General features: G+C 44.3%; 2 protein-coding genes across 3 annotated transcripts in view; both read right to left on the reverse strand.

The window, feature by feature from the left end:
• Positions 1 to 7,412, reverse strand: part of LOC129335308 (uncharacterized) — a 51,144-nt gene extending 43,732 nt beyond the window's left edge. The window contains exons 1-4 of the mRNA XM_054987745.1: positions 7,328 to 7,412; positions 6,766 to 6,816; positions 5,545 to 5,830; positions 3,495 to 3,649 (exon numbers count right to left, since the gene is read on the reverse strand). Coding sequence (XP_054843720.1) covers positions 3,495 to 3,649; positions 5,545 to 5,830; positions 6,766 to 6,816; positions 7,328 to 7,388 — 553 coding nt within the window. The 5' untranslated portion in view covers positions 7,389 to 7,412. The remainder of the gene's footprint in view (positions 1 to 3,494; positions 3,650 to 5,544; positions 5,831 to 6,765; positions 6,817 to 7,327) is intronic.
• Positions 7,413 to 7,493: 81 nt separating this feature from the next.
• LOC129335610 (zinc finger BED domain-containing protein 4-like) lies at positions 7,494 to 14,816 on the reverse strand. Of its 2 annotated transcripts, none has more exons than XM_054988301.1 (2): positions 8,683 to 14,816; positions 7,494 to 7,616 (listed from the first exon to the last, which is right to left on the reverse strand). In XM_054988301.1, exon 1 carries the CDS (start codon positions 13,980 to 13,982, stop codon positions 11,274 to 11,276), a length of 2,709 nt encoding a protein of 902 aa, XP_054844276.1. In that variant the 5' UTR covers positions 13,983 to 14,816; the 3' UTR covers positions 7,494 to 7,616; positions 8,683 to 11,273. The 2 variants fall into 2 exon arrangements, with proteins under 2 accessions (XP_054844276.1, XP_054844275.1); XM_054988300.1 differs by having other exon boundaries at positions 8,267 to 14,816.
• Between the last annotated feature and the right edge of the window lie 701 nt (positions 14,817 to 15,517).

Below are 15,517 nucleotides of genomic sequence, written 5' to 3' on the forward strand. Positions count from 1 at the left end.
TTCCACAGTACTGCATCATCCCAACCCAATTAGGGAAAAAGAGAGCCACTTGGTTGTGTGGCTTTAGGAAGGGGTTGAAATATCCCGACCTAGTTCTCTTCTAATGTAAAGGGTCCCTGCATGCTGTCCTAAGCTTCAGCACACAGGCACCTATATGCAAGGAACATTTCAGCAAGCTCACCTGAAGACAGCATGGCTGACACTATACCAAGTTCATTGGCACCTAATATGCTGTGTAGCAGAGATTCCATCAAAGCAGTAGAAGGGGGGCAATGGTTGCCAATTCCCTTCTCGTACCAGCCCCATCCCCCACTTATTCCGAAGGTCCCTTGACCTCCCAAGAGCAGACTTTCAGAGAGGTCAGTGGTCTGCAATGTAGGGGGAAAGCAGAGAAATGCTGCTGTGCTCTGTGGGTTTCATTTCACTGGTGGTATTAAAGATTCAGCCCAATGTGTCCAGAAATACTAGCTCTGAACAATAGCAGAAAACAAGGAGAAAGCATTCAAATAAGCTTATTTTTAGAAAAATGTCCAAAGCTACAGTGGATGGACATATTGTCGAAGGCTTTCACGGCCAGAGAACGATGGTTGTTGCGGATTTTCCGGGCTGTATAGCCGTGGTCTTGGCATTGTAGTTCCTGACGTTTCACCAGCAGCTGTGGCTGGCATCTTCAGAGGTGTAGCACCAAAAGACAGATCTCTCAGTGATCTCAGTGTGACACTGAGAGATCTCTGTCTTTTGGTGCTACACCTCTGAAGATGCCAGCCACAGCTGCTGGCGAAACGTCAGGAACTACAATGCCAAGACCACGGCTATACAGCCCGGAAAATCCCCAACAACTACAGTGGATGGACCCAGAAGATAGAAGAGGAAAAAACAGGAAGTGGAGCATTCAAAAAATTCTGATAAACCATCATCAGCATAAAATAACTACGATTTCTATTGCAACTCTCAAATGGTGTTGGAGCAGCAGAAGCCTCTGAACTTTAAAAACCAGCAATATTTGTCTGTGCAATAATTTTGGAGCTCTAGTCCTAATCATGATCAGATAATGCTGTTTCATTGACTTCCATGGACCCAAATGCATCAGCTATAGCTTTACAAAAAATAAAATAATGTAATACTTTGTATTAGGAGTTACTAAAGTATCACAAAGCAGCATACAAGCTTTTGAAGGCTCCAGAACTCTTCATCAGGCTGGATATTCAGTATTGAAACACACAAAAATGGGGAAATATGGAAGACTTAATTTTTCATTCTATGGTCATCTTTTAACTGAACCAATAAGTAACTGAATGTGTTTTCTCAGAGGCTTTTAAATGCAGTAATATACGTCATGAGATCACTGAATAGTCACTGTGATATCACTAGCAATGAAAAACAGAATTCCTCCTCTCCCTCACCAATGCCTGCACCACTTGGTGAAGGTCTGTGTATTTATTTGTCACATTTGTGCCTGAGCACTTCTGGATGACTGCTCATCTCATCTTTTTCAAAAGGTCATAAATATGAACAAGACTACACCCTCACCCTGTGGAGATGAATAAGAATCTACTTAACAACAAATATGTCCCCACTTATTGAATCTCTTTTATTTAGTTCTTTGAGAGCAAGCATGGTATAGCAACTAACATGTTGCAGGATGTACTTCACTTTTTCCTGTATTCCCTTCCCCACAGTACTGCTTCTTTCCCCCTCCTGGTAGCCTACACATCATTAAACAACTTACCTTTTATCTGCCCCCCCCCATGTTATAATAGTAATAGCCAAGTGGCCCTGATCTGTGGGGATACTTAAACCTACAGATTAGAGCCATGAACGAACATGTCTGGAAAATGTGCCTGGTTTGCAGAAAAATCTGAAATCTAAAAAAAAAACCAAAATGGGTCCCCACTGTGGAGAATGACAGTATATAAATAAATTAAGAAATATAGGTGAAATCGGGGGGTAGATAAAAGGTAAGCTGGGAACCCAAAGCAGCTTACATCATTCTTCTGACCTCCATATTGCCCTCACAACAACCCTGAGAGGGAGGTTAGGCTGAGAGTGTGTGACTGGATCAAAGCCTTGCCTTTTACTGACAGAAATCAAGCCTGGATTACTGGCTTAACTGTTATGGTTGCCTAGCACGCATGGGGCATTTTTCAGGTGTGTAAGAAAATCTGTCTTGTCCATTCATGGCTCCTATCTCCAGATTTAAGCATTCTCAGATCAGGTTCAGTTGGCGAAAAAGATACCAGATCCATCCATTATATAGTGAAGGCAGTTTAAATTGAAGATTAAATAATTGTCTTTTCCTGCAAAAGGTATGGTTGTGGAGAATGTTCAAGAAACTAAACATATGCCTTTGTTGGTGTTAGGTGAATTTAGAGCACTTCTGGAGCTATGTAAATAAGGAAAAGCCACAGGATGGCAGCATTGCATGACAAATAAGTAAGAATGAAGACTGAAATTGAATTTGGTGTGGGTAGATTGATAAGATGATAGATTGATAAAATAAGGTAATTCCAGATAAGAAGACATTCAAACTTTTTGACTTACATAGCATAAAATGAAAAGCTACCCTCTAGCTTCCTACAACAATAGTTGACTATCCATTCAAACTGTATACAGCTGTAGGATACCAAATGGTTAGTATTATTATGGCACTAAGCTTGCTCAAAGACTGTACAAAGTATAAGGGGGAGGGGAGCCTGGCTGTGAGGAAGTCTTGTTTTTTTTCCTAATTGTAACCACTTTGGAGTGACCATGCTCTACAGTACAGCCTCTGCTCTCTGAAAAGCTATTTATGTAAAGCTCCAACCTCCAATTCCATAAAGTACATTCTATAGCTAAACTACATTACTGCTGTGTATCACTATCAAAATAAACTTTCAGAGTAACCAAGACAACATTGCTAACTTGCACCACATGCTTAGAGATAGCTGTTTATACCAGACAACAACAAGCAACCATTAATAGCAGCCCCTGAAGCTACCCACCACTTATATTATTCTTGTTACATTAGCCATAAAGTATTCGTATCAACAGATTCAGTATACAGGAACTACTTTGTACCACTGATTAAACGGTTGTGTACAAAGGCTATTAAATATCATGTAGTAGTTTGGTGTAGTAGTGGCTAAGGGCAACAGGTCTCTAATCTGGAGAACTGGGTTTGATTCCCCCCTTTGCCTCCTGAAGCCAGCTGGGTGACCTTGGGTCAGTCACAGCTTCTCAGAGCTCTCTCCACCCCACTCACCTCACAAGGTCGTTGTTGTGAGGATAATAACACACTTTGCAAATCACTCTGTGTGATATTAAGTTGTTCTGGCGGTTTATAAATCAAATGCTGTTATATGTTATTATTATGTCTAACCTTATGATTTTGCAGTTTTGAGAAAGGCAGCACAGCACTTGTCACCCTGGGCAATGATAACATGAGATTCTCTAAAATTCAGTGATTTCATTCACCCACATAGCATGGGCACTGTGTTCTCCAGCCATCTGCTCACCTATGTGAAGCCACGGGTGACCAAGCACTTGCACTTCACAGAGTGAGAGGAACTCTTTTCTCCCTGGGATAGTAATGGTCACATACTGCCCTTGCATCCCTGCACAGTTAAAGGTCACTGTTTCTCCAAGATCCATGCTGCTGATTGTGGCACACCTGCCAAGAAAGAAGATCATTATTTAGTTGCAAAGTGCAGAGAGCAGCCAAGATATGGTCAGTGTAGGGGTGGAAACCCCACCCACATTGATTCCAGAATGACCTAATGCTGTCCAGCTAGATCAGTGGTTCTTAGATCAGTAGCTCAAGATTTCAGGGAACACTTTCCACAATACGGTCATTGCAGATTATTCCAAAGCTGGTTTTAGGGCACACACTTGGTACTAGCTATGTTTGTTGGGCTTCCCTGTTGCTCATATGTGCTGAGCCTGCACCCTAGAAAATACCAAATATGCCCCATAGATGCACTGTGCAGGTGAAGTTGGTTGTGACAAGCAAGCTGTCTTTCAGGGACGTTTTTGGGGTCTTTATTGATCTCCCAATGAGGAGCTCCACATAAGCTGTCATGAAAGTGCTGTTCGAAAACCACTTTGCGAGTCAGACTATGAGTCTTGGGGGATTGTGTGCCTAGAGCTTGTAGGTGAGTTTGGGTTTGGTTTTTTTTAACAAGCATGTAGGACCCCAATTTGGAATATACCAAGCCCAAGGGAAGGTTGGTTTTTTCCACTACAGTTTCCCCAACCTTGAACATCGCTGCAGAATTGCTATTTCTCCCATTGGGGCAAATCAAGACTTACGTGTTTGCAACAATTGAGCAAATAGCAGTAGCATGCAGCATTGGAGGCCAGAAAAATAGTTCTGCTGGAGGGGACTTATGTTCCCCTCACCAATTCCAAAAGAAAAACTTGAATTGTATACACAGATCTACCAGGACACCATCAGTTTTGGCCCTTAGAGACTGACAGAACCCAAGTTCTTGTGGAGTAATTCCATTTTAGAAGTAATAAGCCAAGACCAGCCCTGATTGAACCACTGACCCTACATCCCTCATCCTAAATCCCCATAGAATTTCTCCACGGAAACCAAAAGGAATTTGGTTTCTGATGTGTAACCCAATCCTTTGTGTACTTATCGTGGAAGTATACTTCCACTGAGTTCAACAGGCTCCAAGGAAGTGTGTGTAGGACTGCAGCACAATCCTAAAGGATATTTACTCAGAAATAAGTTCAACTGGGTTCAGTGGGACTTACTTTCTTGTAAGCATTTTAATGACAGCAACTTGACAACTAGTAATTCGCAGTTGCCACAGAATAAAACCCTATTGTGAAAAAAACAAACCAAACATTGGGATGGGAACAAATCGTTATACTATTAAGAAAAGGAAAGTTTGGAAACAAAAGATAGTGTACGGGGTGGGGCCATAGCTCACAGGCAAAGCACATGGTTTGCAAGCAGACAGTCTGCTCTTAGATGCAACAGATCTCAGGCAGCAGACTTTGGAGAGCTGCTGTCAATGAACTGACAATACTGAGCAAGAGGGAACAGTGGTCTGGTTCAGCATAACAGAGCATCAAATTAACAGTGATCAATAAAATAATCTTGTTATAAGAAAAAAAGTATTTAATAATAGTAGTAGTACAGAAAGGGGGGAAAGAGCAAAAAATAGAATAAAGAGAAGAACACAACATGGAAAAACTGTCATTTGTGAAAATCTTATCTACATTTCCAGCTGTATTACATATACTAGGACCATGTCAGGATACTAAAACCTGCAATTCATAGCTTTATTGAACCATCTTCAGCATGTTAAAAAGGGCTGTTAAGACCTTGCAGTAAGGCTCATAGGCTGCTTCTCAGAACCTGACAGAGTAGCTCCAGGCAAATCTTTTACAGGTAAAAGAGGCTGTTCTTTTGAGAGAAAGTAAAAAATCTTGAGCACTTAAGTGGGCCCAAGCTACAGATTCTAAATACAACCACCTAGAAGTAAATTTTAGACTAAAAACAAATGACTATTACTGTGCATATGTCTATGTTAGAAGGCGGCAGGGAAATACCTAGGATTCATGGTGCCTCCCTTCTCAGGCAAATCCCCGATCAGAATCTCAGCTCCTTTTATGCGTGTTTCACAACAGTCTCCTCTGTTGGTGATCACCACAGCAGACACCTGAAATGCTGAAATCAAATCCACCATCCACCAGGGCTCAAACTCTTCCTTTGTCAGGGTGCAGTCTCCATTAGCATAACTATTTGCCAAAGACCCATCTATGGCCTTCTTGGACTCTCCCTTTGTTTCAAAAGTACTGGACTGTGAGGATATTTTCCCCACTGCTATATTAGGATCTGGGGGAGGAAGGAGAGAGAAAGGCAATTTATTTAGAGCAACAGCAGCACAAGAACATACGAACCATGAAATCAGGCAAGAGTTTACCTAGTTGGACATTCTGCTTTTGAAAGTGGTTAGGCTACACGTTCCAGGGCATGACGAAGGGCAACATGGAACAATCCATCCCTCTTTCGCTCTTCCCTGCATTTGGTGCTCCAAGGGTTACTCTCTCTCAATATGACGGCTACAGGTTCAGCTGTGTGATAATAGCCACCTGCTCCTGGATATTTTTAAATGTAATTATATTTTATTTAGCTTATTAATGGCCCTTCTTTCTCACTATGACTCAAGGTGTATTAGAGAGTACAAAAAGAGAAAAATGTAATCAGACAGTCTAAGGTGTCCAATTAACAGTGCAGTAGGTCTTGGAATACAAAACTGAATGATAAGGAGATCAGCAAACTGCCCAGACTAAAATTATTTTCTCCTTTTAAAATCAATTTTTGTTCGTGTCCTAGTGGTTTCCTGGATTCAGTTTCCACACATTGGTCACGTGAAACGTTATAAACATCCCCCTCTGCTTTCAACTTCATTAGATGTCTCAGACAGCCTTGCCACAAAGCCACCTGGAAGGATAGGTGGCCTCAGAAAAAGGCAGATTGATTGTTTCCAGGATTTGGCTTCCAGCAGGCATTCGAACGGCAGATTCACATGCCTGCAGCTACCACACGTCCAGGGCAAACAGACCCACATATTCTGAGGGTGGATCATTTCTCCCTATTCATTATCTTATTTTATGGCTGGAACTAGCCAGATGGAAAGTAGGGCTGAGGTGCCATTTGTATGTATATTCCAGTCCATATGATTATTTTAATGACATTCTACTTCAGACCAATGCAATAAGGAGATTTAAATAGAAATAAATCATTTGTCCCTCTCATTCAGTGTTTACCTCCAACTGGAATTATTGAAGCATCTGCAATAGCAACATTGCCAGCAATGCCTGAAAAGTAAAACAGCAATTACAAATACATCAAGCATGCTTAATTTGCTGAAAAGAGAGAACATGGCAGAAAATGAACGTTGTTCTCATAACTTTGACATAATTGGACTTGCATGGTGGAGGTCACCACATTCAATGCAAAAATGCTTCTTGTGAAAAAGTGTACCATCTTGAAGATCAGTAGCTCAGCCACCAAATTAGTAAAGTCAGAAACTTATGGGGCAAATCAGCTTAAATCCCAGAAGTTATTACTATTCAACTGGCTTATGCCCCAGTCCAGTAGCTTAAATGGCTGAAACCTACTTTGCACACCAATCCAGTTAATGTTTTTACTCAGAGAAAAAAATCTCCTTTGATATAACTGGGACCGACTCCCAAGGTGATTTGCATATGGTAACAACCCTATACAAATATATTCTTGCTGTATTTTGTTAAATTCACATGTACCACATTATTTAGATATATAAGGTGTGAGCTTCTAAGCAAACTAGTTAATTAGAACTGTACTTACGTCTAGAAGTTATGAACCAGTGCAGAGTGACAGTAACCAGAATGGTGTAGTTGGGGAGCATGCCTGGTTTTTTATCCACTTCTTGAGAGTTGTCCTACAGATTTCTCAGCATCTTTGCTGAGGCATCCAAGAAATTTCCTCTCCCTTATTAGTCTCAGAGAAACTCCTGGCTCCTTCTGCTCAAGCTGTTGCTTGAAATCTTGAAAGCCAAGACTCCCACACACCCACTGCTTTCTTATATTCGGAAGGGCTTTGAACAGAGGGGCAGTTCTTGGACACTGCATTTTATCTGGTAAGATAAAGATATAATGGGTCTGCAGTGTAACTAACTTAACAGGATCAGCTAGAACATGCTAATAGCAGTAAGATTCCAAAACAGTATCTATTTTTCTGTTTTCTAGACAACAGATACGTATTCTACACTTCCAAAATAGGGAGATAGTTACTGATAGACATAAAGCTTCATCATCCTGGATAACATATCCCCTCACTTATTTCCACCAAGGTTCCAACTACTACCATCCATCCATCTGTCTGAACAGCCCATGTATCAGATCCATTTTCTGGACATTGCTGTGCATCTACAGACCTGATTAACTGTTACTGGGAATGCACATACATCCTGCCCTGTACACGCACTCATCTATTTGGAAAAAAAAGCCAACACATTCACTTTATGAACAAAATCAGGGGACAGTACTTGGATAAATGAGGAGTTTGTATCATACCAGTTGTAGATGGATTGAACATAACATGAGAATTACTCAAAGAATGTACAAGTGTACATTGTATATGGAATGGACATGTGATCTCTGCAACTTGTAAATGGAGATATTGTGATGGACATACAAATATCATAGTATCCCAGACACCAAATGACTACATTTGCTCACTTGCCCCAGGAACCATGCCCAACACTGTAAATATACAAGTAAATACCTAAGATATAACTGCATCTCCGCCAGTCCTTTGAACAGGGACAAATACCTGTAGAGTTTACACCAAGCATTCACATTGAAATGGAGAAAGTAGAGAAACAGACTGACAACAACCAATGGTACCCAAGTAGTAATTTACTACAGGACAGATCTGGCCACCTGGCACAGGCAGTAACCAAACACCTCTAGTTATGACCTACAGCTCTCAACTAAAGCCTCCCCATTGCATCACTAAGAATCTACATCCTCTCCCATATTACCTTTTACTCTCACAAGGACTAGGAAGGACTCTCCTAGCTTATAGACAGCCTTCCCAGCCTGAAGCAATCAACTGAAATAACAACCAGAGAACTAGGCAATTCCATTTCTTAGCTCCTTAAGCAACACTATCACAGGACCCAACTATACCAGCCATACCATCAAGGACTCATTGTCGTACACATCTTATAACACATCCTATGCTCTCATCTGCCAGCAATGCCCTTCTGCCTATAATAAAGAATAAAAGAACATGTGAAACACTGAATATAGAAAGAGACTCTGACAGGGGCATTCAGTAGCAGATCTGATTGTTGCTGTACTTCAACAAAAGAAGGGGTGCTGAGAGCTCCACACAGAACATGTTTGGTAGATGAACACACCACTTGGTTACAATCATGATCAGATGTGAGTGGAACCTCAGATCTCCTTGCCTCACCATCACCATCCAACTTGAGTGGCTACTGAACAGCTTTACATTTGCACAATAGCTGCACATGTTAACTCTGGTTTCTTTATAATCTGTCTCCTTTTTGTCATTTCCCATGTTTCGCAGCCAAAAGAGGCAGCATGTGAAGCCAGCCTATCAGAACAGCCCTTGCATATCATGCTACTGGTTATCTAGCACAGAGCTTTCCTTCAGGGCAGAAGGCAGTCCCTCCATGAACCATAGATCATGTGGCAGATTGTGTCCCTGAATGTTGCATTTGCTTTTCAATTTTTTTGCTTGTTTGTTTCCCTGGTTAGAGTGTCGGACTAGAGTCTCTCAGCCTAACCTACTTCACAGGGTTGCTGTTGCAAGAATAAAATGGAGGAGAGGAAAACAACAGAAAACCACTGTGGATCACCACTGGGGGGGAGGGGAGGAAGGCAGGGTATAAACAAATTAAATCAAAATTCTTGCCATGCAAACAATTTTTAATTTTAAATAGTTAGAAACTAAACACTAACTTTTTAAATAGCACATGCAGGGTGAATACTATTCCCATCAGGCTTTGCAAAAATGTGCATGTACAAAAAGCTGTCAGTCTTAACAGATCAGCAGCTATTAGCGTTGTTGGTATATGGACTTAGAAAGATTAAGAAAAGTACGAGTGTTTATGACTGCTTTGCTCACTCTTTTAAAAAATAATTAACTACAGAGCAATGCATAGCAATAACAGCTGGGGGGAATATTATTTCCTTTGGGCTTTGCAAAAAATACATGTGTAAAATGCTGCCATTTGCACAGGATGGTGGGTGTATGTGAAGTACTTTACCTAAGCAAATAGCAAGTGATTTAAGAATATCACTTTAGTCAGAATTTTGTTTAGTCAGAGTTCTGTTAGTCAGAATTAAGTCCTACTGTGTTTTAAGAATTAGGACTTAATTCTGACTAAACACATGGGGCTGCATGGCTAAAACGTTTGACACACATAATTGGGACTATTATTGAAATCATCAGATCTTCCCAATTTAAACCTATTTTTTATCATTCCGATGGAAGTTGACAACATCATTACATCAAATTTTGTTCACTTTTCAAAAATCATTTGGTCCTAATAAGGGGTGTGCACAAAAAAATCCATATTATTCAGATCTGAGTATCCAGAACACTATATACGTTAGGTATTCCTGGTGTTTGGGTCCAATAATACCGGCATAATATTCAGATCTGAATTTAATTCAGGAATCCAAATGAGTCCCTATGAGGTAAACCTGTTTGGGGAGCTGGAGGGCTTTTTGGTGCCAACTCCAGCAAAATCACAGAGAATCTACTCCTTCCTGTCTACAGACCCCTCACCAAGTTTTAAAAGGAATCCAATTCTGTGAGTCCATGAACAACATATTCCTACCCACTCTCCATTTTTTCCCTATGGAAAAGAAATTCCAAGGCTTTACAGGGCAAAGAAATCTTAACCAACCCTTTGCCAAAAGCCAGTCCATGTAAGATGAACCAACAAAGCCCATCAGAACATGTGTCAAGCCTATCCCAGTAGAACCAAAGTGAAACAAGGGACACTTTTGCAAGCCCACCAGAAACAGTGTCACTCATTGAAGACAGGAAGACCCCAAAGCCAATATGGTAACACCACAGAAAAAACCAAGTACCAACACATCAACCACACCGCAGCAGCAGCAGCAGCACCAACCTGGCACAGGCACAGCCAGTCACCTGGCAGTGGAAAGCAGGAACACAAACACACACACACACAGTAAGTTGGTATAAGATTCCTCTCCCAAGGGAGGCCTCAGAAAGTGAGGAGGGGTAATTTTGAGTAACCCCAAGTTCTTCTCTCTATGCAGCACCGCCTGTACGGTCACTCACTGGCCCAGCAGCGCCTCAAAAGCTGCAGCACCTGCCAATCACTGGCCATGTTCCTTCCCACCCCTGTAAAGAAGAAAATTAACAGTACACAAGAACAACACAACAGCATTCACTAGCTTCATTTTGGGTGTCTCTGGGGTTTGGCTTCTGCTTGTTTTAAAACACTGGCACTATGGTCTCTTCGCTGACATCTCTCGGAATCTTCCTGTTCCGGTAGCGAGAGAACAACATTTTTGCTGCTGCTGCTGCTGCTGCTGCTGCTGTTTTCTGACAGGGTCCAATGAGTGTTCTGGCGGGGATGGGGAGGAATCCTATTTGGGTTTTATATAGTGTGGCAAATGGATAAATAGCCCTGCCGGTTTTCTACTTAAGTTTTAAGTTTGGGGAAGAGCACTTTTCCCAACCTCCCCCACACAGACTGACAGATGATGCAAGTACAACTTCACTCACTCTGAAAATCGAGAGGGCAACTGAAACGAGGCAAGTTGACTCTCAGGAAGACCAACTGCTCAACTCTCCAGGGGGGCAGGTGAGTGTGATGAGGGCTGACCATGCCACCCACATGGGAAAAGATCGTTGGAGGACAAGAGAGGAGCCTCTGAGCCTCGAGAGAGAGGTCAGGCCAGACTGCCTCTTTCTGGGCCCAGTAGCTCAGAGGATCAGTAGAAAGCGACTCGCAGGGCTCTGAAAGGTACTCCCTCACTACTGCCGCTGCCAAATCCTGGTTTGCATGCCTCACGTTCCCAGAGGGCTCTAGCGCTCTAGCGATCAACTTCATCTCCAGGGACATCTCAGAAGTGGCTGTGAGGGGAACCTGCTGAGAAGGGGCAGGGCACGGATTAGCAGAACTGGTCCCTTCCTCTGTCCTCTCTGCTGGCAGAGTGCCCCTCCTAGCCTGCATATGCCACACCCGCACAGACAGTGCTTCTCTCAAGCTACTAAGCTTCCCAGCCCGCTCAGCAAAGGTGCCCTTGATGCGCGGGTCACACATGGTTGCTAACATGTACAGCTCCTTTTCAGTGATAGGCTGCAGCTGGGACATGATGCCCTGTTGCAGCCTTCTTACAAATGCACGCACTGCTGGAACAAGGTCTGCACATCCTGAGTCTGGATTCAGGAAGGAGGTCATAATATTCTGAAGCGCATGCACCAGAGGAATGACCAGACCCAGGGTCGCCGTTTCAGACGAGGCCATGATGGTGTAGTCCTTAAAGGGCTTAAGGACCTCCACTGTCTGGGAGATGGTCAGCCACTCCTCTTGGCTGAACTGACTCTCTCCCCTCCCAGTGCCATTCTCTGAGAGCTGCATTGTGAGGGCAGTCTGCTGCTCCACCAAACGCTCAAGCATGGCATAGGTGGAGTTCCAGCAAGTGCTTATGTCGCTGATCAGGTGATGTTCTGGCACACCTACCAAGATCTGCTTCAGGCGGAGCTGATGGATAGCTTTCACACTGCACAAGAAGTGACTCGCGATGTGCCGGCATTTCATGATGAGACATTGGAATTCACGAGTTGCAGTGTCCAGTCTGGGATCCTCAGGATTCAGACCCAGACCCAGTGCATCCCTCACCACAAGGTGAAGTTTGTGGGCCACACAGGAAATGTGATTGAGGCCCACTTGCTCTGCTGCTGCCGTGATGTTTTTGCCACTATTCGTCACCATGTATCCCATGGTGACATTCCTGCCTACCCAGTCCTCTAATTGCCTCTTGATGCCAGCAGAGATGTTGGCCACAGTGTGCGCCTCCTCCAGAACCTCAGCGTGGAGCAAGGCATGGCGGTAGCCAGCCCTGCGGTCCCCCATCTGACCCTGCATGGCACTGGTTGTTCCACCACCACCCAAAAGGTCATCAGGTTGCCACCAATGCGCAGTCAGTGAGAGGTACTCATGCTGTGACTGAGGGCAGGTCCAGATGTCAGAGGTGAAGTGTACAGTTCTCTCAGCAGCATGGGACAACTGTGCCCTCACATACTCCTTGACAGTCCTGTAAAGGGAAGGCACCACTGTCCTGCTCAATGTGGTGCGAGCAGGGGGCGAATACCAAGGACAAACTTCTTGGAGCAGCCCGCGGAACCCAATATCCTCGACAATGGAGAAGGGATGTCCATCTACAGTGATCATCTCAGCGATGTGCCAAGTGACCCTCTTTGTTGCTCTTTGGATCTCACCTCTTGGCACATTAGTGCCACCCTCAGAAAACATCTCTGTCAGAGACCCTTGGCCTCCTCCCCCTACAGGAGACCTGGAAGGGAGAGCACCAGAGATGGTCATGGGGTCACTTCTCTCCTGGCTTGCTGGCAGCTGTGCGGCACCAGCCTCTCTCGCCTCCTGAAGAAGCACCTCCTGGTGGTGGTTCTTCAAATGATTCCTGAGTCTAGTAATCAAGAAATGAGCCCTGTCTTTCCCTGGACTGATCTGGGCTTGACACAGCTGGCACTGTGCATAGCTGGGGTCCTCCATCTTCTGGAAGTGATCCCAGATGGCAGAGCTGTAGTGGCACCCATGCTGCCCTGCAGCTGCAGACACTCCAGGAGCTGCCTCCTGTGAGGCGCTTGGAGCATACGCAGTTTGTCTAGTGGGTGCAGAAGGGGATGGCCGAGAGCAAAGGAGTTGAGATGGCAGCACCCTGGAAGGCACTGCCTCCACCTCTTCCTCCTCTGTCACCTCCATGCTCTGCTCCTGCCTCTCCTGGAAAGACCTGCAGCTGGCCTCAGAGGAAACTGGGGAAGGCTCACCAATGGAGCTCCTCTCCTCCAGCATCCCCGGGGTCCCTGGGTTGGGGATCGGAAGACTCGCATCCCCCAAGTCCACCCCAAAGCACATCTCATGCTGATCCTCCTCACACTGCTGAGTCATAACAGCAGTAGGAGAGGGAGCCTCAGCAGCAAGCCCCTGCCCAGTGCCAGCTCCTGCCTCAGGCACCTGTGGAGGTGGTGCTCCTGCAGCAGCCTCAGCAAAGACGACCTTCCGAGGTCTCTTGCTCTCACCAGCCAAGCCAGGGGCAGGGCTAGTGGAAGACAGCTGTGTTGGGGCTGTTCTCCGCCGTGCAGGTGGGGGGAGAACTGCATCTCTTCCCCTCCCCCCTAACCCTCTAGTCTTCACCTTCACCTTTCCCCCAGGGCCCCGCTGGACTCCTCTCCTCTTACTCATTCCGTCCTACTACGAATAGTAGTGCTGGTACTTTTGGAGTAGGGCTAGCTGAACTGTGCTACACTAACACACACACAAATTCCAACCCCCCCCCCAATGTAGTTTACAGCACCTAGCCAAATATCAGATTAAAAAAAACTCTTATTGACCTACTGTAAAAGCTAGTTAATTGTTCTGGGTGTAACCTGGAAATGGAAATAGGTTATCTTATTTAAAAGCCTTATTGAGGTTATGTTACTATTCTAACTATGCTACCAATAACCTTAATTCTTCTTCAAGAATCAAGCAACTGCCTTCTTGAAATCCAGAGAGTAGTACACCTTGGCCTATGGCTACAAACACTGTTTTTCTAAACCGCCTGGCCTGGCTTCACTGAAGCCAAGAGACCAAGAATAAGTTGAGCAGCCTAGTTAATTTTTTTACTGTTGACCTATTTATTTATTTGACAACCTGAAGCCTTAATTCCTACACAGTCCTCTTTAGACGAAAACTCTGTTGGTCCCTAAGCTGAAAATTAATTTGTGTTTCTAACAAGGCCTACAACTCACCTATGTTAAAACCTTATTAAAAGCTTACCTAGCAATAACTCAGAACAACCCCACTAGAGCACCCCAAAAGTCCACTAAAGGCAAAAGCAATGAATTGTAGTGAAGAACTGTTAACAAACTCTTTTAATATAGGCAAAAAACAACCTCCCCTCACCCCAACAACAGCACCCACCAACAATCACCAGAAGGGGAAAAAAAGCAAAGGCGCCTCCACAACAGTGAAGGCAATTAAAGTTTAAAAAGAAAATTTAAAAGGAAAGAAAAAGCTTGGCCCTTTCCCTCACCCTTACTCTACTCCTCCCCAACCCGACACCCCCCCAAAAAACCCAGGGAAAAAAGGTATACGACTGTCAAGGCAAGCAGGAGCTCCCCTCAGGTCGTCCTCCAGGCAGGCAGCAGTCATCCGAAGCACAGATCCAAAAGGTAGTGGTAAATCTGAAAGGCCACGAGTCCCAAAGCAGCCAGAAACCCTCACAGCCTCCAAGAAATTCACTCAAAATGGAGTCCGCTCTCCCCTTCTTGCAAGAATTTGAAAAAGGCTCTTCCATCAGGGAATCCCTGTGATTGGGCCAGACAAGCATAGCTCCTCCACTGATTGGTCACTCAGTCCCCCTGCCGCCTGGGGAACAAAAGAACAGAAGAGCCGGCTTTAAAAGGGGGGTGGGGGTGGGGGTGGGGCGAGAGCAATGCTCTCTCCAGCCTCTCAGCGCCAAATAACACCGCAGATTAAAAATAGCTGGGCTCATGAGAGGACTCATCACGTACAGAAGAGCCAGGGAAATCAGCATTTTTCTTTTCCTATTGCATAAGCATTTTATGTGCCTGCGAAATGGGCAGGCCGTACTAGATGAGGCTCTCTCAGCTGGCTCTGTTACTTATTTTGCATGTATGCAAGAAAATATTCATAAACTCATGCCAGTTTTAAAGGGCATCCGATTCAACAGCTTCTGCCTGAAAAGCTGAAGACCATACATTCCCTGCCATTGC

The sequence above is a fragment of the Eublepharis macularius genome, chromosome 9 (assembly GCF_028583425.1).
Source record: "Eublepharis macularius isolate TG4126 chromosome 9, MPM_Emac_v1.0, whole genome shotgun sequence".
Lineage (NCBI taxonomy): Eukaryota > Metazoa > Chordata > Lepidosauria > Squamata > Eublepharidae > Eublepharis > Eublepharis macularius.